We start from the raw sequence: 23539 nt of genomic DNA on the forward strand, positions 1-23539 counted from the left end.
AAGCTTTGGTGAGATTGGAAAGGAAGGAGCTTAGATGTGTTGGCCTTAGGCGTTTTGAACATGATGAAATTTTCATTTGAAAAAATGCAAGTAATTTATAATACTAAAATATCATTAGTCTATTCACACGGTCTTTTTTTTCAATTATAATTTGATAATTTATAATTCTAATTCTCGTACCACTTGGTAAGTTACTCTGTGTAGTACTTCACCCGTCGAAAGATGTGTGCAGGTCCGTCCCCTTAAAAAGGCTTTACGGCTGCAAAAGAGCCGCCTAGGAGGGGAGAGGCTTCAGTTCAGGTTAGTAGCCTAATTTTGTCACCTCCAACACCAATTGAAAAAATATTCAAAAATTGTAGTTGCGGCTAATCATAACTTTTTTCCTTTAAAGTACCAAATACAATGAAAATGATTAATGTCAATTTGTCAGTTTGGTAATTGGTACCTTAACCTGCAGTATATATCTCCAAAAATTAGGAAAAATTAGTTTATAACTGCAACTTCCCATATGCAGTTATGCACTTTTGGCAGGAGCGGTCGCCAAATAAAAAAGATACCCCGGCAAAAATTCACCAAAAATTTTAGCACCAACCAGACACCAGCCAGCACCAAGCAGCACAGATGGCACCAACCAGATTAAGAAGTTATAGCTTTTCTTTGAAGGTGTTGTTGTCTTTTGGGGATCAAACTGTTGCTAATGTTTGACTTTTTATGGACAAGAAGTATAGTCAAATTGGTACTTGTGCGTTACAACTAAACCAGCGCTATACACGAAAGAAGTCAAGTTTGGTTAATGTTAATGAAATAAAATACAATAGGATGGAAATATAATAGTTTAGAAACAAATTCTAACTACATATTTGCAGATTAGGGGGGGGGGGGGGTAAAGCACAGCATATATTAAATACGTAAACTAACCTAACCTAGGTACCTCCCCCCCCAAAACCCCAAAAAACAGTCGTTTAAATATTTTAAAATCAAAGAGAAACCACCCTTTGCAATTAAATTATCTTGCAAATAGCCGTTTGAGCCGTTCGTGTCTGGTTTCCTTGTACAGTCTATAGCGCTGGTTTAGTTATAATGCACAAGTACCGTCAAATTTAAGTAACTAGTTTTCCTTATTTATTTTTACAGTTCAATGAGGCAACATAGACAAAAATGTGGTCACTTCATAGTTTGAAACAACGGAAAGACAAATCTTAGAAAATCAGGGTTTTCAGATGCCAATATACCTAATATGGGTGCAAGGGGAAAATGTTTTTATTTTGATGTCCTTGGTACTTCAAATAGAATAGAAAGATTTTTTTGCGGTTCATACTAAGAGGGTTTTTCACAAGCTCTATGTTTACGGCAAAGAAAAAGTGCCAATTGCAAACACGCAACTGAAAGTGGAGATGTTGCGGGAAAAATTTCAACATGGCAACACTGACGAAAATATGGCACTGCCTTAAAACTTTAATAGCTTTGAAGCAACCGAAAGGACAATCTCAGAAACTCGCGGTTTTTCGGTATTAATAAGCCTAAGATGGGTCAGGGGGGGAATTTTTTATTTTATTTTGATGTCCTTGGTACTCTAAAAAGATTCTTGCAGTCCATACTTTTTTTGGTTAATCGCAAGTTGTATGCTTTCGGTGACAAAAAGTGACAGTTGCAAAGATGCAATTGAAAGTGGAGATATTGTGGGGAAATTTCAACATGGTAACACTGACAAAAACATGGTACTGCCTTAAAACCTTAATAACTTTGAAGTAACCGGAAGGAAAATCTTAGAAAATTGCAGTTTTTCGGTATTAAGTCTAAGATGGGTCAAGGGGATGGGGGGTGGGGAATTTTTTATTTTATTTTGATGTTCTTGGTACCCTAAAAAGATTCTTGCAGTCCATACTAACGGGGGTTAATCGCAAGTACATTCTAAGACCACACTGGCTATACATGACAAATGAAACTCAAAGAGGGAAAAAATAACAAACTGAAAGATAAAATCAAAAAAGGTGAAAAACGAGGATTTTGTCAGCCAGTGGCGAACCATGAAGAAGAAAAACAAGCAAATATTTCGACAAGGACCTCCGCCGAGTCGTCTTCAGTGCTAAACAAAAAAGAAAGAAAAGAAAAAGAAACCAAAGAAAATCGAACCTTATTTTCGTTGGTAAATCGCAAGTTGTATGCTTTCGGTAACAAAAAGTGGCAGTTGCAAAGACGCAATGGAAAGAGGAGGTTTTGTGTAGGTAAACTGTTACCAGATTTAACCAACCAGTATTGTTTATTGATTTTCGCGGCTAGACGTGGCAACACTGACAAAAATGTAGTACTGCATTAAACACTTCATAATTTTGAAACAATTCGACGGAAAAACCTTAGAAAATCGTGTGTTCAGTGTAATTTAGTGGTTACTCCATTGTCGCAGTCGCGTGCAAAGAAGGGGTGTTGTAACAAGCAACACACATGCAACTTGTGTTGCGCAAATACAGACTAATTCCAGAATAATTACTAATTTACGACTTGATACGGATGAGAACCTCATTAGGGAAGTAATTTCAAATCGTAAAAACAGTATCAAATCTTATTTAATTTTGTTTATTTGTGTCACGGTTAAATCTCTGTAGGCTACATGCCAACTTTTTTAATGGGATATTGAAATTATAAAAATAAAATCAAACTATACAAATAACCGACGAAACTTTTATCCAAGACAGCATATATATTGTTAAAAAAAATTTTACCCATTATTAACCTGTTCCGAAATCAAACGAAAAGTTAGTTGTTATATTGTTTAACAGCATTGTTAAACATCTGTTAAACTGTTATGCTGTATATTTCAAATTCCCATTTTTTTATTTATTTTTTTTCGTGTAGTAAGAATAGAAGCTCCTATAGGCTCCAATTCTCAAAAAAGTTGGGGAAGTGGCAAAGATTTTTGTAATTGTTTTTAATTAAGATTCAAATTTTGTTTCTTTTTGGTTTTTTGTTTTAGATAAACTACAATGTGTTTTCAAATCAAGAGGGAATAACTGGCCTCCCCCGCCTCCTTGCTCAATTAGCACCCATGCCTATAAAGTAAAGGAAGTAGCGATTTTACACAATACGCAGACGTTCTTCTAAGTATTTGGTTGCGTTTTCCCCGCAAAATAATCACATCTTTCTAATTGCACTTTCCACAAATCAAAACACGCGGGAACTAAGGGTGACGCTGGAACTCAAAACTTAACTCGGCACCATTCCAGAGGATAAAGAATACGGATAGTAGATTAGACCATTTGATACCTCTAAAACGTTTTGACAGGGGTCTATTTTTGCTTTGCAAGCCAAATTTAAACCCATCCCATAAAGAAAGGCATTTCCATTCATTTTTAGGGCAAATTTTTTAGAAATGTTAAATTTTGGCGGCCTCTCAACCTTATTGAAATGACTGACTAGTATGAGAGTCCTGACAAAAATTTTAGGATGATCTTTAAAAAAATTTTAGATCCTAAAAAAAAATTTAGGATGAAAAATCTTTAAATTTACAAAGGGTTAAATCTAGCCTCTCCAGCCCTGTTCTCAAACAAAAATAAAAATTCATATTAGTCTAATCACAGAGAAAAATATATTGGATTGGGAGTGACATAAGAGAAAGATTCATGTAGGACAACAAAGGGGGTAAGTACTGGAAATAATGCTGAATTTATGTGAGTTATTTTTTCTTGTTCCTTTTCGCAGTCATGATCCGCATGGCTTTAAGCACTAACTATTTATCTATATACCATAAAAAAAAGTAATCAAAAACCTCAAAAAGAATAAGGCATGCTTCTATATCACGTATCCTGGACTTAAATTCAGTAAGAAATCGTGGTCGTCAGAAAAAGGTTATTTCCTAGCAGCTGTAATTCCTTACCCACAGGGAATTTAAAAGGTTCTATCCTATCACCAACTGAGTAAGATTATCTGTCGCATTAATTCCGTTAATAACGATGTGAATCCGATTTTCAAACGCGCCCTCCTTCCTTCTGCTATATCACCCTGGGGATTAACTTTCGTAATGTACATTCTGGCAGAAAATCCTCTTTTGAACGTTGGATGGAGATAGAGAAAATGCGTAGAATAATTAGATTGATTTGCTAAGGATTATACTAGATGATGCGATATTGAGCGAAATGAGAAGTTAATCCGCAATTGAAAGAGCGAACACCATGAATGTGTGAATAGAGAATGGCGATTCAATTAAACAACAGAGAAACAGAGGAACAACTTGTAAAAAATCTTGTGGCACAAAAACTTTTCACTCTTCTTACTGACTAAAATTCATACAGAATAACCAATCAGGTTTAAAAAAGCGGAATTGTTTATCTCTCCAGAAATTGCATGCCCTTAGAGAATATTGTGACTGGCTCTCGAAAATATACCACAGTCATAGACCAATGAAATTAAAGCACACATTTTTTCAACGGAATTATAGGAAAGAAATATCTCTTGTTCTCTTTAGCAATAACTTGTGAAAATCTTGTGCCTCAAACAAATAAAGATAAGATTTAGAGGTTAAAAATTTATGAAATTTTTATGAAAAAATTTTTATGTGTGATTTTTATGAAAAAAGTTAATTTTAGCCAAAATAGATTTTTTCAGAATTACAGGAGGCAGTTAAACTAATGTACTCTGTTTAATCTCGTTTCTAGAGCTAAACAAAAAGCAGGTCGTCCTTGGTTCGGGGTGGGAGGATGTCGTAAGGAAAGATTTAAGGGCAATGGAAACTTCCTGGAAGGGTGTAAAAAGGGAGGTTTTGAATGGATTGGGACGGAGGAGGAACTTGCGTAGCTGTGTTTGTCGCAGAAGGTTTGGTGCTGCAGTGATTCGGTAGTAGTAGTATCTTGTAACGCTTGAAACAGTATAAATATGTAATAATATAATTCTTGCAAATATATAATTGTCATATTACTGCAATTACTTAGGCGGAATGTTTTTCATGCAAGAAACCCACTAACAAAGAAGACAGGATGCATCATGAGATGTAGAGCAACAAAGGTACATCTTTCTAGGACTATATAAGGGAATATTAGGAGAGGGGTGTCAGAAAAGCAACCATAATATTTAGAAAAACATAAAGTAAGGAACATAATAGTACCACTTTATTTCATTAATATGTTTATTTTAGATTTTTTTACACTATTTCAATGAAGACACAACAGAGATATTTTTCTGAGTATGCGTTTTATCGTTTTCTTTTTTCATTAAACATAGCCTACCTAAAAACGGTGTATCCTAAATCCAGGGGAAAGTCCCCCTCCACCCAATTACCCCATTTTTATAATAGCTTTGCTGTTGACAATAATTGTTAAAGAACAAAATATAAAACTTGAAAATGAAGCTACTTATAAAAGTTGCAAAATAGAAACGGTACTTGTCAAGAATCCGGTAAACACGCGAAAAATGAAGTTTGGTTAATGCTAATGAAATAAAACAAAATATGATGAAAATATAAGTTTAGAAAAAAATTTGGGCTATATATTTGCACATTAGAGGGGTTGGGTAAAGCATAGCATATATTAAATACATAACCTAACCTAACCCAGCTTAACCTAACCTATGTACCTTTTTTTGCCCCTTCAACCCCAAAAAACTAAAGTTTAAATCTTTGTCACGAAGTGAGCAATACCTTACAAGGCAGCAAAACCTGTTTTCATAAAGCATCTCTGAGATTTCGAAGCGGTCTTTCTCGCGTGTTTACCAGATTCTTGACACGTACCATAGAAACTAAATAAAGCTTACAAAACAAGACTAAAAAACGTTAAAAAAACAAGACTCAATTGGGCTACCCACTTTGAGTCACTTGGTGTATATCTCAGAACGTTGCGAGTGCCTCACAGTCTCTGCCACGCGCGGTACAGTTTCCACCACGCCTGGCATAGCTTTGGCCAATCTTTGTAAACGCCAAATGGTGTACTTGATTTCTGAAAACGGGCGCCACCTCGACAAATTGTCCAGTCATAAACGGATTGTCACAATGATGACACGTAAATATGACTACCCGTTGGAACCCGAATTCAAAAAGGTTTCTATTCATAAGAACTTAGATAATACTTTGTTGAATCGCTCTGGCGAAAAAAAAAGTAAAAACTAAATTTGAGAACAAAGAGCTTGTCAAACGTTTTATTGCGACGTTAAAAAATTGCTCAAAGATTTAGGTTATCTGTCACAGTACCGTAATGCTTGCTGAAGCTGAAAATAACGATTAGCCTTGCTTTCATTTATATTCAAAAGGATTTATTCCGCTTTATTTTTTATATTTTTTTTAAACTTTTTAGCAAATATTTTCAGGTAATCCACCAAAGATGACAATTACCAAACTATTTTGTGGACTTGTCATTTGAATGTGGTTTAGCATTACAGGCAAGGGTGTTGAGTTTTGTGCATTTCGGAAAAACTCATACCTAAATACATAAGGGAGCAAGGGGATACCCAACTAAATATTCAAATTCAACCCCATCCTCTCCGCCCCCTTTTTTCTGAAAAACATAAAATATACAATTTCAATATTAAGGCTGTACTTAACATAATGGTTAATCCTAATGAAAAATACCAAAACACATGGCCGTATCCAGGGGGGGGGGGTTACCCGGTTTGACCCCCCCCCCCAAAAAAAAAATTTTTGACCGACTCGAAAATAAGTCGAAAATTAGTAAAACGTAGGTAAAAATCAGTAAAATTAGTCGAAAACTGAGTCAAAATTAGTAAACCCCCCCCCCCAAAAAAAAATCAAAAATTAGTAAAACCCCCCCTGAACAAAATTCCTGGATACGGCCCTGCCAAAACATGAAGATAATATAATACCTTAGAAACAAAATTGTGGAAACTGATAAAGAATTATGGAAAGCAGGCCATACAGAACGCATATATTAAATACCTAACCCAACACAACTTAACCTAACCCCTAACCACCTATAAATTTTAAATATTTAATCAAAATATACCTACATCGTAGTTTCCTCACTCAAAATATGCAAATCATAACCGATTCAAAACGGTTTCGTCAGATCTTAAAACATTTATATATATATATATATATATATATATATATATATATATATATATATATATATATATATATATATATATATATATATATATATATATATATATATATATATATATATATATATATGGTACTGTTCTAAAATCTGGGAAACACGCGATAAGTGAAGTTTGGTTAATGCTAATGAAATAAAACATAATAGGATGAAAATATAATAGTTTAGAGAAAAATCTCGGCTATACATTTGCACATTAGGGGTGGAAGGGGGTGGGGGCGGGGAGATAGGGGGTGGAAAAGATCTTAATATGGAAATGTATTAAGGGAATTTTTTCTACTTTGGTACATGCCGAACAAAATGTCAGGGGGGAGGGTCAAAAGCAAGTAACCCCCTCCCGTTCTGGGTACGACCATGCCTATTACCATAAAAAAAACCGGTACTTATCAATTACATTATAAACACTCGAGAATTTGTGACGCGAACATAAGACAAAAATTAGTCAAGCAACTTCTTTAACCAGACAATTGCTTTGGCTCGTTTTGGAAAATACATTATAGCTATAGTTTAATTAAATATTTAATTAGCATTTTGGTGAGATTAGTTTACTTATTTAATATAATGCGCTCTCGGCGGCCCCCCTTCAATAATTTTTTGTGGTAGTTTTCATAATTTTGTTACTAAAGTATTGTATTTTCATCATATTTTCCTTTATTTCATTAGCCTTCACCAAACTTAACATCTCGAGTGTTTATTATAATTGACAAGTACCGAAAACCATATGATTCTCCTCTGGCCCCACGCTTGGCATGATACCCATGTTTGAGGGGTATGCCAATGAATTTAGCCCAACTAGAAAGGGGGTAAGAGTAATATATGTGAAAAATTAATGTAGTAAATTTTTCTATTATGCATGTTTATGAGTTAAATTATGAGCGGTCAAATGAAAAATAAACCAACTTCACCAACAACATCATTTTAGTTCTAAAAAAGACATGATCGGCTCTGTATTTCCAATAATCGTATCTCTGATGTTCTATTAGCTGAATCCAAAAGGGTTATCTGAAAAATGTCTATATAGTTTTAAATTCAAAGCAGGATAGGGATTCACTTCCGTCAAAAACTATGCTTTTGATTTAATACTTTCAAAACAGACAGACTTTAGGATTTGGGATGATATTTCCAGAACTTCTATTCCTGAAACTTTTACTAACTTAGATTTGAAAAGCTTTCCATCCCTCTCTGTTATTCAAAATACCAATTTCGTAGGTTGTCCTTGAAAAGAAATGATATTCTGATGATTGAAATTGTGTTTGAAATACGACACGGCCGTGTTTACGTGACTTGGGTGAGAGGAAGACAAAATCTCCCAAACTCAATATCCACAACAAGATGTTCAAGTCAAATTTCATATTTGCAAAAAAAAAAAAAAGTAATACACGCTTAAAGCAATAGACGTAACAAACCCCATCTCCGTTATAGACTGTACATCTTGAAGTGCCACTCATTCCATCACATGTGACAAGCGGTTACGCATCCACGCCTCTTTGTACTGTGTCTGGCACACTTCCACCATACGTGGCGCGCGCCACCTTGAGTGTACGATTGTCGCATATGGGTAGCCCTTTAACGCCATATGGGTAGAACTTTAACACCATAAGCCCCTCATAATTCAAAAGCTTAAAATGAGTTATTAACTTCCGTAGCGAAAAAAATGTCTTCGCCGTTTTGTTGTCTCCTTCCAAAGACGGTACTTGAGATAATATCGTTTAAAGTTAGAGAAAATGTAAAGGGGGAGGGGGAGTAAGGAATTGCCCCCTTTTATACCTTTTTTCGAGTTTTGTCATAAAAAGACCAATTTTTGTTTTATCATCAACAGCAACGAATCCTTGTCCTCCCCCCTATTCCAATCACCGTTCTGGTGCTCCTTGCAAAGACGGTACTTGAGAAAATACCGTTTAAAGTTGGAGGAAGTGCCAAGGATGGGGTAAGGAATTGCCTCCTTTTATACCTTTTTAGCGTTTTGTCATAAAAATGTTTTTTTTTATCATAAACAACAACAAAAATCCTTCCCCCCTTCTATTCCAATCGCTATTCCGGTGTCTCCTTGCAAAGACAGTACTTGAGGAAATACCGTTTAAAGTCGGAAGTGCCAAGGGAGGGGGGTAAGGGGTAATCATAAACAACAAAAATCCTTGCCCCCCCCCTACTTTCGTGAATTGGTGCCCCTGGTCAAAGGTGAGACAGTTTGTTGTTCATACTATCTTGCCATTTGCGATGATGGATTGAACTCTGATTAAATATATGCATATTCATAAAAAAAATTGAATAGAGACGCATAGCCAAAAATACCAATCCGGACTTGGTGTTTTTACCAAGACGGCAGTATTCCGCGACATGGTAGCAAAATTATCCTATTCCAAACCAAAATTTTGGATGTCTCCCATTTTGCATAAGCTTTTCTGTTCTTTCTAATTGTCTACATGGGGACATTGTACGACCTCTTTTGCATAGCAACGGAAAATTCGGATTTATCCGTATAAACACGTCAGCACTTTACCTGAGAGCGAAATTATCCTATCCCGCCTATCTGTTTTCACTACTAATAACGGTCGAAGAAAAAATACGCTGATACAACTTTATATACTGGACAATGGAGCGTTCGAAAAGGAACGTTAAAAATCTGCGACATTTTAATCCCGACGATTTTTTGAGCAGTAGGACAATCTTCTTCTCAGGCCACGGTTTGCTTTACCAGGATTTTTAGGGTCGTATCCAGGACTTTTTCGAGTTACCCAAATAAATTTTGTAAATAAACTTTTTTGTCCAGGAGGGGTTTAAGGATATTTTTACCTGTATTTTATTAAATAAATTTAGGAATCGGATAAATATTACAGTGGGGGAAGGGGTCAAACCAGCCAGCCCTTTGGGTACGCCCCTGTACTTTATAATATAATTCTACGACATATAGTGCGTCACCCCTCGGTGCTAAGTTTTGACAGCAATTACATAAATTCGAGATATAATCCTTCAGCCATTAGATACAGTGAAAATTATAGCTATTGATGAACCTTGTCAAACACGACAAATACAAACCACAACAGTAGCAATAAGAATGTGAGGGAGCATTTATTGATTTCCGGAGAAAGATAATTAGATTATCGATACATCTACAACAGCAAGCAAACACTTTTAGGTTCAATTACGATTCCTCGAGTCCAGATATTTCTACTCAAAAGCTCATCCATATGATATATATTAAAAAAAGAAAGCTGAGACTAGAAATTTATTTTCCCATAACTAAGGGATGTGTAATGGAATGCGAGGATAGAATAAATTAAGAGATTCCTTGGTAATCATATAATATAATAATAATTATAAGTTATAAAAAGGAAAGATCTTAAGCCGAACTGGCCAGCCATGACAAAAAACCAACAAAGAGAAAAATCTCAGTGAAAAAAAAAAACGAGACTGCGGCCAGTGGAGAGAAAAGAAACGAAAAATGCAAAACAACGCGGATATTTCGCCTGTATCCAAACAAGGCGTCTTCAGCACGAAAGAAACGGAAGAGGAACAAGATAAAAAAAACAAGCTAAAACTAAAAAACCAATAAAACCACCACCAAAAAAAATATATATATATATATATATATATATATATATATATATATATATATATATATATATAAATATATATACAATTGGCGCAAACTGACTCATGTAGGAAAACTATGCTATTATTGAGTTACTTTAGTGAGGACGCCAGAGCAACCGAGGAAAAATAAAAATAAAAACTGGAAATTACTTTAATTATTCTGTTGCGAAATAATCCTTTTAGATACAGGCGTAATATCCGCGTTGTTTTGCATTTGTCGTTTCTTTTCTCTCCACTGGCCGCAGTCTAGTTTGTTGTTTTTTTGTTTTGTTTTTTCATTGAGATTTTTCTCTTTGTTGGTTTTTTGTTATAAAAAGGATTTATAATTAAATATATAATAAAGAAATTATGTAATTAAAGTATAAAGACAATATAAAAAGGGGTATACTGTTGTATTAGCTGGAACCCACGCGCGAAGTCAAGTTTCGTTAATGATAATGAAATAAAACAAAATAGGATGAAAATATAATAGTTTAAAACCAAATTTGGGCTATATATTTGCACATTAGGGGGGGGGGGGCAAAGCAGAGCAGATGTTAAATACGTAACCTAACCTAACCTAGGTACCTTTTTTTGCCCCTAAACCCCAAAAAACAAAAGTTTAAACATTGTAAACACAATGACAAACCACGGTTTGCACTCCAATTATCTATTGAAAGAAACCCGTTTGACTAGTTTCTTAAGCAACTTCCCTATACAATATATCGCGTGGGTTCCAGCTAATACAACAGTACCAAAAAAAGTTAAAATATAACTATAAAAAATATATATATAAAAGAGGTTTTTTTCCATGAACAGTAATTTAAAGCTTGAATTTCTTGTAACGAGAATTCTACATTTAATTTACTTTGAGTTTTTACTTTGTATTTACCAGCCACGTTCGTGGTAATTTATTTTCGGGGGAAGGATATATATATATATATATATATATATATATATATATATATATATATATATATATATATATATATATATATATATATATATATATATATATCCTTCCCCCGAAAATAAATTACCACGAACGTGGCTGGTAAATACAAAGTAAAAACTCAAAGTAAATTAAATGTAGAATTCTCGTTACAAGAAATTCAAGCTTTAAATTACTGTTCATGGAAAAAAACCTCTTTTTTGTATTTTCATTAAGGAAAAAAAGATACCAACAATAGATTTTGAAAATCACCTTTTTTATATTTTCATAAAAAAATCGAAAATTCCCCCCTCCTATATTTTCATGGATCGGTACCCCTGCTTTTTCGACTGGTAACCCATGTTGACTGATGACAGTCACTTGAGATATGTCAATACAGTCCAAATTTCAGCGTTTGCATACTGCAAGTTTCATTCAAGTAAAGAGGATGTTAGTTCATTCGATTTCAAATAGTTCAGTTTGCTAAAACCTTAGCATAATAGTATAACTTTTTCTGAATTTTAAATATCGTTCCTGAAATCTACTCTAAGAAAAACAAGACGGAACACAACACATATTACTCAGCAAAACTCGGTCAGGGTTAAACTCCGCCCCTTAAACGCGCGGCGCCAGATACTTTTAAGTATCTGACATGCGCTATAGGGCTTTTAAGCTGCTATTCAGAAATTCTACTGATCTTCAAAAAATCGACTTACCTAATACTTGTCCTGTCATCTTAAAGACTGGAGGGCTAAAATCACCCCAACCATGAGTCGTTTTTGCTCGAACTTGAAACCCAAAAACCGTTCTCGGCTTCAACGCGGTAAAAGTCGACTCATCCTTCTTCGTCAACAAGCTTGAGGCATTACTTTCCATACCTCTCACAAAAAACCTCACTTCATACATATCCACCTCATAGGCATCATCAGGAGCGTCCCACTTGAGGACAAGTTCTGTTGGACGGGATTGGGACACTTTAACGTTCGAGACGGATGAAGGAACGGATGCCTCTGTTGTCACAGTTATTTCGACATATTGACGTTCAGCTTCTGTTATTTGACCGGAAACGCCATTTTCTGCAATTACTCGAAATCGGTATGTCGTAACTGGGTTTAGTCCACTGATGGTTACTTTGGTGTCGTTGAAAGTCTCCTGGAACAAAGCTACTATTTTACAAATTGCTTAAATTGTATTTATCAAATTAACTCATCTAGAAAAAGTGATTTATGTACCAAACTGTGGTACGCGTACCCCTTGGGGGTACACAAAAATTTTCATGGGGTACGCGGCCAGCCAACAAAAAAAAATAAAACAAGCCTTAAGCTCTAGGACTTGCAATTTTATTTATGTTTTAGATATAGTTTACTTAGTACCAGGGGAGTCGACCCCGCCTCCAATTATTTGGAGAAAAAATGTTATACAGCCCATGCCCCTTGACTATCCGAGTATCAACCTCTCTTGCTTCCTCCCCCAATAAAAATACTGGATATTCCAAGGCCGTATCCAGGGGGAGGCTCGGGGGTTTGAACCCCCCCCCCCCCCGCGAAATGTGTTTGACTCGTAAAAACGTAACAGAATATAAACAAATTTTGTATACATTCTTTGAGCTTTTTTGTGTAACCCCCCCCCCCCGAAAAAAATCTGAGTGACCCCCATCCCTCGAAAAAAATCCTGGGTATGGCCTTGGGAGATTCACCCCTGCTTTTACCTAAAATATTTTGTGGGTAAAAAGGGGTACAGTGTCTAAATAAGTTTGAGAACCACTGCCCTATATAATAACTCACAATGTCCGTAAACTGAAGAAAGAAAAAATTAGAGAAACTGTTTATTTTTATTTATAAATACACGAAAAGTGTAAAACAAGCTACCCAAGCCGCGCTAGCTCAGGTTGGTAGGGTGTGTGATCGATAAGACCCTTAATTGCAGTGTCATGAATTTGCTCCCCAAAATTAATGTTTTTCATTAGTAAAAGCATAAACATTGAGAACGGATTTATTTTTTACTTGTTCTTATTTTTTTTAGGGACTGCGCTTCGGAGTGAGAATTCTGAAGTGCGCTTCGGGGGATTGCGCCGCACGAAAAGCAAGTCGTCCCCAAAGGGAGGTGGGAAGAGGTTGCAAGGAGAGATTTAAAGAAATCTGAAATTTCTTGGGATAGGGTAAAGAGTGAAGCTTTGAATAAAATCAAGTGGAGGAGTTTGTCACCTCACGCGGCTTGATGCTATAGCATGTTGTTATTAGTCAAGGCCGTACCCAGCGGGGGGGGAGGGGTTAGGGAGTTTAACCCCCCCCCCAAAAAAAAAAAATTGTCGTGACTCGTAGAAACGTAACAAAAATGAACATGAAAAATTGTGTACGTGTTTTTTGAGGTTTTTTGTGTAAACCCCCTCCCCCCCCCAAATTTAATTTTTTTGTAGTAAAACCACATCCAAAAAAATCCTGGGTACGGCATTGTTAGCAGTAGTAGTAGTGAGAGAGTGGAGAAAAAAAATCTTTAGAATTAATGGCCCGGACCAAATCCCCCAACCCCTGCCGTAAGTGCATGTACAGTCCTTTCCTCAAGTTACTATTTTGCATCTATGTTCCGTAAGCAACTCAAATCAATTGCCAGTCCTTTAAACAAATGAAAATCGTGTATGGAATAGATTGAAGGAGATATTGAATAAATAAATGAAACAAGTTGACATATGGCTGAAAAAATCTGATCAATAACGCTGATATTATTGAGAATGAAGCGCTCATCAATTATGAATTTGGACACACTTCGAGTTGACATCTAAAACATTATTTGAATATTTGCCGAAATCATTCAATGCCAATACCCAACGGTTGAACACTCATCAATAGTAAATTATTAGGAGCGTATCTGGAACACATTTCCAGAAACCTTGGATAAATGTTTTCCAGACCTCCAAGGAGAGAAAAGGAAATAATGAAACTCTTGAAGCACATGAAAATGGATTTCCGCAAAACCACGTATTGTCAGAAACTAGAAGGCGTATCTCAGGTTTTCAAACGTTTACAAGAAAAAGATTTTTCACAGAAGCACCTCTTTCTGAAAGATTCAAATAAATAAATAACATTTGTATTAACCTCACTGCCTAGCTCAGCAATTTGGTTTCATTTTATCATAGCCTAGAGCAGGGCCGTATCCAGGATTTATTTAGGGGGGGGGATGGGTTACATAACAAGGGGTTTATGTGGTCCAAAACCCCTACCCCCCCCTGGATGCGGCCTTGGCCAAGAGGCTTTTGACACAGGAGTTGAATTGGTTGCAGAAAATGTTCTTATATCAAGGACTTACATAGTAAATGAAGTCTGTATAAATTACACTGCATAGCTCAACAATTTGGCTTTATTTTAGCATACAAGTTTCTAGCGATGTACGTGTCATCCTAAACCAGAGGGCAAGGCCGTATCCAGGGGGGGGGGTACCCAGTTTGAACCCCCCCCCCCCCAAAGTTTTTGACCGAGTCGAAAATTAGTAAAACCTAGGTAAAAATCAGTAAAATTAGTCGAAAACTGAGTCAAAAATTAGTAACCCCCCCCCCCAAAAAAAAAGTTAAAAATTAGTAAACCCCCTCCCCCCGAAAAAAAAATCCTGGATCCGCCCTTGCCAGAGGGCGTATTAAACTTATTGAAAACCTTACCAAAAAAAATTGTTTTCTCGAGTTTTTCACGGAGACAGTTCTTTCTCAATGACTTTCTGGGAAAGGCCAGGCCCCAAGCCCCCTCCCCCTGTGTATGTCTCTGCCATTGTAAGGAAAATAAGCGTGTATAGCAGATGTAAAATTATGTAGAGATACCCCATCTAAAATGATCTAAAATAAAGCTAAAACAGTCGAGGTTACAACAGTTAAAAATTATGAATAAGCCTAAATTATCATTTAACATAATTTTTGTTTTATCAATGGTGTCTTTAAATGTTTGAAAGAAATAAAAACAAATTCCAAAGCCTGACTTTTTATCGGTTCCTTTTCTTAATTACAGAAAGGAAGAACATTTCCACTAACGTTGATTAAACTGACCTTTTTAAACTGACAAACTTAAACTGACAAACTGACATTAAACTGATTAAACTGATTAAACTGACAAACTTAATTCATATTTTATTACAGACCAACATAGCGAAAAAAAAGGAGACATGTTGCTAAGATTTGGAGATACTGGTTTGGAGATTTGGAGTTCTTTGAGGTTATTTACTTGGTCGAAAATGAAGTTAATCCCGCTGACATTTGGCGAGCACAAATTAGGCACCACTTCGTAAATAATCAGGGGCTGAGCTATGGAGTTACTGACTTAAAATCGTGTATAGCAAATGGGACGCGCCACACGTGGTTGAAGTGTGCCACTCGTGCTACAAAGTATCACACGAAGAGGCGCAGAGCGTGGCGCAGGCGCAGAGTGTGTCAATCGTAAAACAAGCAAGGATCTGAGATCTACACCAACTGGCAGAGGAAGCCACCCATTGGGGTGTACAGCCGACTCCACTTTTGAAACCCATTGGAAGCCCTTTGGGGTGTACATTTGACTGCACTTTTTCACACTTTGTGAATTAAAATAGATCATTAGAGAGTCTATAATTTAATAAAGTAAACGTTTTATTTCGTCCTGAAACTGGTAAAGGCGATGCGATAACCTAAACCAGGAAAGAGGGGCGTAGGCAGATGGGGTCAAAACCTGGCTCCACCCAGGAAATCCTAAATTTTCTTGAATTTTTCGGCACTTCTTACTCACAATGTCAACTAAAACTTGCGCTTTTATTTTCACCCCCCCCCCCCTCCGCAATTTTCTTATTATTAGTCCCCTAGACACTTCCTACATTCGCACCCTCCCCTCCCCTCGGGAAAGGCCAAAGGAATTATCAAGGAGTGCAATAGACCGCATGTATCATAAAATGCGTTCCAGTCTTAAATACCCAGATTGCTGCAAATTTTACATGTTTTCCAAATAAATTTACTAAGGAAGGTTTGTTTATGTCTCTATCCAGGATAATTCTTATGTCAAACCTCATATGAACTGGTTTACAACATTGCTATCTTCACCACACCCTAACTTTCAACTGCTAACTAGAAATCTTCGACAGAGAATGCATAAAAAAAGGCCCATTTATCCGGGTATTTATACGGGAATTTCCACGGGAAAAAAGGGACGTGATTGATGTACCTAAGCGTATTTCATAACACAAAAATAAAAAGAGAAACCCACAAGAATTCAAAATTTGTAGGGCACCTTTGTCCCTAAGCCCGCCCAAATAGAAGAAATGTTTCTCACATTTCATAAACCATGAAGACCCGCCTCCGTTCTGACAGGAAAGAACATTTAAAACCAAAATGTCGTGACATTGGAACGAGTCACCCCATTACCGTTAACGACATTTTTATTAATTATCTTCAGTCTAAAGAAACAAATTTGACCTCTCTAGAGAAAGGTTTTTATTCAAAGCCAAGACTTGCAATTAGAAGACACGAGACAAAAGTGGCAATAAGAAGTGATGGATGAGCGAATATAGGGTGAGTGATACTTGGAAAGTATCGGGCATGGATACTCGATTCGACACTGCCAAAAAGTATCAATATTTTGGAATCAATACATGTATTTTGCAGAGCAATATTAAGATAGAAGTAATAATCGAGAAATATTGCATATTTCCAAATCTAACAGATCCTAAGAATTTTTTTCGGGCGGGTGGAAGGGGAGAAATAATTAAAAAAAAGGTTTAGGAGGTGGGAGCAATAATAACAACTATTTTTTTTAACAATTTTCATAAAAAGTACCCTCAAATACATGAAAATTCAGGATTTCGAATAGAAGCAGACCCGAAGGCCTTCTTGTACACTTCTTGATCCAAATGTGAATTTCATAAGAATTAATCTTTAACTGCAGATGTGAGTTGTGACAATGAGGAACTTTCCAAATGTCAGTTTTCTAAGTTTTTCAGCTTTGCAAGTTTTCTTATTCTAAATACATAAAACATGCCTTTATTTCGCATCAGAAATCAACGAATTGGCCTAAATATAACATAAATAGCTAGGTATCGAAAAAACCAACACTTTTTGAAGATACGGATACTTCGATTAAGTACCTGAAACTATCCATACTTCTGTATCGACACCAAGCACCCCCAGCTCAGAACTAACTTATTCAGGGGGGTTGAAATTGCACCCCCCCCCAAGAGTGTGTTTTACTTACGTGTAGTATTAATGTAAAACAGACATTTTCCTAAGGACAAAAATTAAATTGGAGGGTGATAGTCAAGATGCGACAGAATTCTCCCGATTTTGAGCCTCCCCCCCTCCCACGAGAAAATATTGTCTTATACGACGATCTGTTCTACATAATTATTTTCCTAAATATTGATTTTTTATGAGAAAACATGTCAAAACTATTAAAAGTGGCATAACTAGTTCAATTACTAATTATATAAATAGTCGGCGAAGTTCAATCCCCCTTATTTTTCCAAAATTTAAGCCGTGAAAAGAATTAAAAGCTACATTTAACCTCAATGATACTCCTGTGTGAAATTTTGCGCCAGTTTAAAGAACGGACTGTCTTTAGCCGCAAGATTTTTTTAAGTAAACTCTCGTTTTGCCTGTTCTACAGCAAACGGTGCACTTGAGTGATGTTGCATCCTTCTGGAATTGCTGATCATCAATGAACAACAGTAAAAACCCAAACAATACCCATAAAATAGATAAACGTAAGCAAGGTTGTGATTACTGCAAGTGGTGGTAATTGGGGGGATGCAGGGGTGGGGCCTTTGACCCCTAAATTTTCGCTACACATAGACTTTGTACAATACATTTTGGTATTTGTGCATTATAACTAAACCTGCGCCACAGACTGTGCAAGGAAACCAGACACAAAAACAGACGAACGGGTATTTGCTAGATAAACTGATGGCGAAGCGTGGGTTCTCATTGAGTTTACGATTATATAAACGATTTTTTTTGGGGTTTAGGGGGGAGGAAGGTACCTTGGTTTGGTTACTTTTTTAATATATGCTATGCTTACCCCCCCCCCCCCCCACACACACCCTAATATAGCCCGAATTTGTTTCTAAACTATTATGTATCCATCCTATTTTATTTTATTTCATTAGCATTAACCAAACTTGACTTCTTTCGTGTATAGCGCTGGTTTAGTTATAATGCACAAGTACCTACATTTTCTAGGATTTGTCATTGAAAATGCCTTTTCTTTGTATTTTCATTGTAAAAAAAATTAAAAACGACAACTTTGCTTTCTCCCTAGATAACAAAAAAATTATTTTGCCACCCTCCCCTAAATTTTCGTGAATTAAAGCCACTGATTATTATTACTACAAACCACCTGAGGCTAATGCAGCTGCGCACACCCCTCTTCCACCCTGATCTATTCAAAGCTTCACTCTTTAACCCTTACCGATGAAGTTCCGATTTCATTTCAGCCTTACTTATGGCCTCTTCCAACCACGTTCGGTGAAAACCTGCTTTCCAGCCTGCCCCCAACGGCCTTGGAAAGGACAGTTGGGGCCGTCGCCGTGGCCTTAGGATAAAAAAAAAGAAGGAAGAAAAACACAATAATTTTGTTGGATTTGTAATCCAACAAACTTAGCATGGGGCTATAAGTCTATGAGCTTATGGTTGAGAAATTACTAATATAATTAAAATTCTAATTCAAACTACATTTAATTATCTAAATAATTCCAGGAAGTGTACATTATGTCACTTGTCGTTTTTTTTTCTTCAAGTCATCTTCTTTCTATTCCCACTCCCCATACTTATTCCCACTTATTCTATTCCCACTATCCCCACTCCCCCACGCCTGTCCTTAAACTTGACTTTTTGTCGTGTTCCATCCAAATGCCAAACATTGTTCAAAGCTCTAGGCTACATTTTCAACCATCACTCCTTTTATAAGCTTCGTAATCTTATTAGAGTCAAGATAAGAATCCAAGAAGCCAGTAAATTGCTCCAAGACAAGCATTCCTTCCTTTCCTTTCTTTTTTAATTCTATATTTAAATCTATATTTTTTTTAGAGGGAACTCGGCCATGTACTGCCACTACCCTAGGGACTAGGCTGACCCCTGATCTTTCAAACAGTTCGTGGTAACGAACTGTAAGTAAGGAGCGACCCGGCTCAATGGTAACCGAAACTCTAGAAAACGTTTTGATACCAATTGATACATCGAAAGAATCAGATATCAATGCTGATTTCAAATATATAACTTTCATCAAGTTTAGTGCTACCCATCAAAAGTTACGCGCCTGAGAAAATTTGGCTGATTTTCAAAAAAAGGGGAAAAGACCCCCTAAAAGTTATAGAACCTTAATGAAAATCACACCATCATATTCAGCGTATCAGAGAACCCTACTCTAGAGGTCTCAAGCTCCTATCTACAAAAATGTGGAATTTTCCATTTTTTGCCAGAAGAAAGATCACGGATGTTTTTTTATTTTTTTTTTTTTCAGGGGTAATAGTATCGACCCAGTGGTCCTAGAATATCGTGGGACGGCTCATTGGAACGGTAATTAAAATTTCTAGTGCCCTTTTTAAGTGACAAAAAAAAATGGAGGGCAACTAGGCCCCCTCCCACGCTTATTTTTTTCCCAAAGTCACCCGATCAAAATTTTGAGATAGCCATTTTGTTCAGCATGGTCGGAAATATGATAAATATGTCTTTTAGGATGACTTAATCCCCCGAAGTCCCCAGGGGGAGGGCTAAAAGTTATGAACTTTACCCAATGTTAACATATAGTATTGGTTAGTAGAAAGGCCTCAATTGATCGTGATACCCACCCCTGCTGTCATCTACAATTTAGTCTAACTCTGTCAGTACACCAAATAAGGACATAGAGTCCCTAGGGAGAACACGTGGTTAATCAAAGTGGGTCAATGACCTAAATTTCCAAAGGTCGATTTATTTTCTGTTGTTGTTGTTGTTTTGGGCAAGTGCATGCTCGAGGCGAATGTTACGGTGTCCAGGAATTAGGAAAACAGTTAGATCACACGTGACAGATGATGTCATGGTTGATTGATTTGACACGAAAGGGGAATTAATTTGTGGTTTCTAAGGGGAATTATTGATTCAAGAAAGGGGAATTAATTTTTTGTTCCTAAGGGGAAGGTGGGGAAGAGATATATTGATTGCGTAATCGAAGGGAGAGAATTCCAGAGAAATTGATTACATAATCGGTAGAACCCTATCAGGAGCTCGTGACGGGAATCCATTTATGGGCATGGAATGACGTAATCAACTAGGACAAATGGATTTCTGAGAAATTGATTACATAATCGGTAGAACCCTATCAGGAGGTCATGACGGGATGGTTTTTTAAGGCTTTATTATATCTTTTCAGAACAAGTTATTTTTTTAATGTCCAATCTAAACCGATTTTACAAGTTGAAATGGGCGAAACTGTTTTAGACATTTTAGGGAATTATTTCGGCAAAACAGTTAGAGACATTTTAAAAGATGATTTTAGAAGATGTTTTAGAAGAGGTTTTGAGTGTGGTCATTATAATACACAAGTTCCATTTGAACAGTGTCGTGAAGTCCTCTACCCCAACCCCAAAGGGCTCCGATCCCCCTACCCCAACCTCAAAGGGTTCCGATCCCCCATCCAAACCCCGAACGAACCCCCCGGCCCCCAAAGGTTCCCCCGGGCTCCCAAAGGGTCCCCCGGGCCCACCAAAGGAGCCCCCCGGTGTCCCAAAGGACCACCCAGCCCCCCAAGGGACCCCAAACCCCCAAAGAGTCCCCTCGCCATTTTTTAATACTTTTTTAAGGCTTTATTATATCTTTTCAGAGCAAGTCATTTTCTTAATGTCCCTCCTAATCCCATTTTACAAGTTTAAGTACTTATCTTTTTCACCCACAACTATACTTTACAGCTTTTAGGATACATCTACACCAAGAAATACTTTTCAAAGACCATTTCAGAGCAAGTTACTTTCTTAATGTCCCTCCTAAACCCAATTTCCAAGTTCTTTTCTTAGTGACCGTCCTAAACACATTTTCCAACTTGAATTAATTATCTTTTTCACAAACATCTATAAAGTAAAGATTTTTGTATTCATCATCTACATTAATTACTTTACAAATACAATTTCAGAGTAAGTTACTTTCTTAATTACACTTCTAAACCCATTTAGCAGTTTGAAATACTTAGATACGTCACCCACAAATATGCACTACAGCTTTTTGTGTACCTCAACACCAAAAAGTACTTTTCAATGAATATTTCACAGCAAGTTACTTTCTTAATCTTCTTCCTAAGCCCATTCTCAAACCTGAAGTACTTATCTTTTTAGCCCACAACAATAAGTTACAGATTTTTGTACACCTCAACACCAAGAAATACTTTTTAAAGACGATTTCAGAGCAAGTTATTTTCTTAATGTCGCTCCTAAACCCATTTTACAACTTGAAGTACTTATCTTTGTCACCCACAACCACACATTACAGCTGTTTGGATAACTCAACACCAAGAATTACATTTCAAAGAAAAGTTCAGAGCATGCTCCTTTTAGAACGTACCTCATAAACACCTTGTCCAACGACAAGTGCATATTACTCTACCCGCAGACGCTACTTGACAACAGTTTGTATAACACAAATACAATGAAATAATAAAGTATTCCATTACTTATATCTTTCAATAATTAATGACCATTAAACACACATTATCTAACTTTAAGTACTCATCTATTTTTCTCTCAACTATACTTGACCGCTCGTTTGAGACCTCATAACCAAAAAATATTATTCAAAGACCACCTAGGTCCTAGTTAATAATCTTATAACATTTCTAAACTCATAAACCGTCATAGAGTACTTATCTTTGTCACCCACAACTAACAATTAATGCTTTTACGAAACATCATAACCCAGCCCTGCTGTACATAGACCATTTCAGAGCAAGTTACTTTCTTAATGTCCCTCCTAAACCCATTTTCCAACTTGAAGTACTTATCTTTTTCACCCACAACTATACTTTACAGCTTTTTGGATACCTCAACACCAAGAAATACTTTTCAAAGACCATTTCAGATAATGTTACTGTCTATAGGCTCCAGCTACACCAATTTTTCAGAATTGACTCAAGAAGACGTGCACCTAGAGCTATTCATTACAGACTTTCTGGTACCTCAACACCAAAAAATACTTTTCAAAGACCATTTCAGAGCAAAGTACTGTCTTAATGTTACTCCTATACCCATTTTTCAACTTGAAATACTTAACTTTTTCACCACAACTTTAATTTATAGATTTTTTGATACCTGAACACTAAGAAAAACTTTTAAAATTACATTACAGAGCAAGTTCGTTAAGTCCCTCCTAAACCCACTTACGGACAAGAATTAATGTTCGATTTCACCCTCCTCTAGAAAATTGAGAATGTTTGTCACATTAAACAATGGAGTTTCATTTCAAAGTCCCTATAATAGATAGTTCCATTTTTACTGACCAATTTCACACATGTGTCAGGCATTGTGTCCATCTCTCCCTAATACACAACCATACTTCACAGCTTTATGGATACCTCAACACTAAGAAATACTTTTCAAAGACCATTTCAGAGCAAGTTACTTTCTTAATGTCCCTCCTAAACCCATTTTCCAACTTGAACTACTTATCTTTTTATCCCACAACCATACTTTACAGCTTTTTGGATACCTCAACACCAAAAAATACTTTTCAAAGACCACTTCAGAGCAAGTTACTTTCTTAATGTCCCTACTACTCCCAATTTTCATCCTGATGGTAGTATCTTTTTCACCCTCTTTTAGATTTTTCATCTTTTTGGAAAACTCAACACCAAAAAATACTTTTCAATGACATTTTCAGAACAAGTTCCTTTCCTAACGTCCCTTCTAATCCCATTTTCCAACTTGAAGTACTTATCTTTTTCGCCCTCAACTATACTTTACAGCTTTTTGGAAACCTCAACACCAAGACATACTTTTCAAAGACCTTTTCAGAGCTTGTTAC

At 36.3% G+C, this 23539-nt stretch overlaps 1 protein-coding gene across 1 annotated transcript in view; it reads right to left on the minus strand.

The window, feature by feature from the left end:
* LOC148940303 (ephrin type-A receptor 4-A-like) overlaps positions 1-23539 on the minus strand; it is a 182052-nt gene that overhangs the window by 91850 nt on the left and 66663 nt on the right. The window contains 1 exon segment of the mRNA XM_089106127.1: positions 12279-12714. Within this exon segment, the coding sequence (XP_088962253.1) occupies positions 12279-12714 (436 nt within the window).

This window comes from Artemia sp. Qi Xiang Cuo, chromosome 20 (genome assembly GCF_049724085.1).
Source record: "Artemia sp. Qi Xiang Cuo chromosome 20, ASM4972408v1, whole genome shotgun sequence".
Lineage (NCBI taxonomy): Eukaryota > Metazoa > Arthropoda > Branchiopoda > Anostraca > Artemiidae > Artemia > Artemia sp. Qi Xiang Cuo.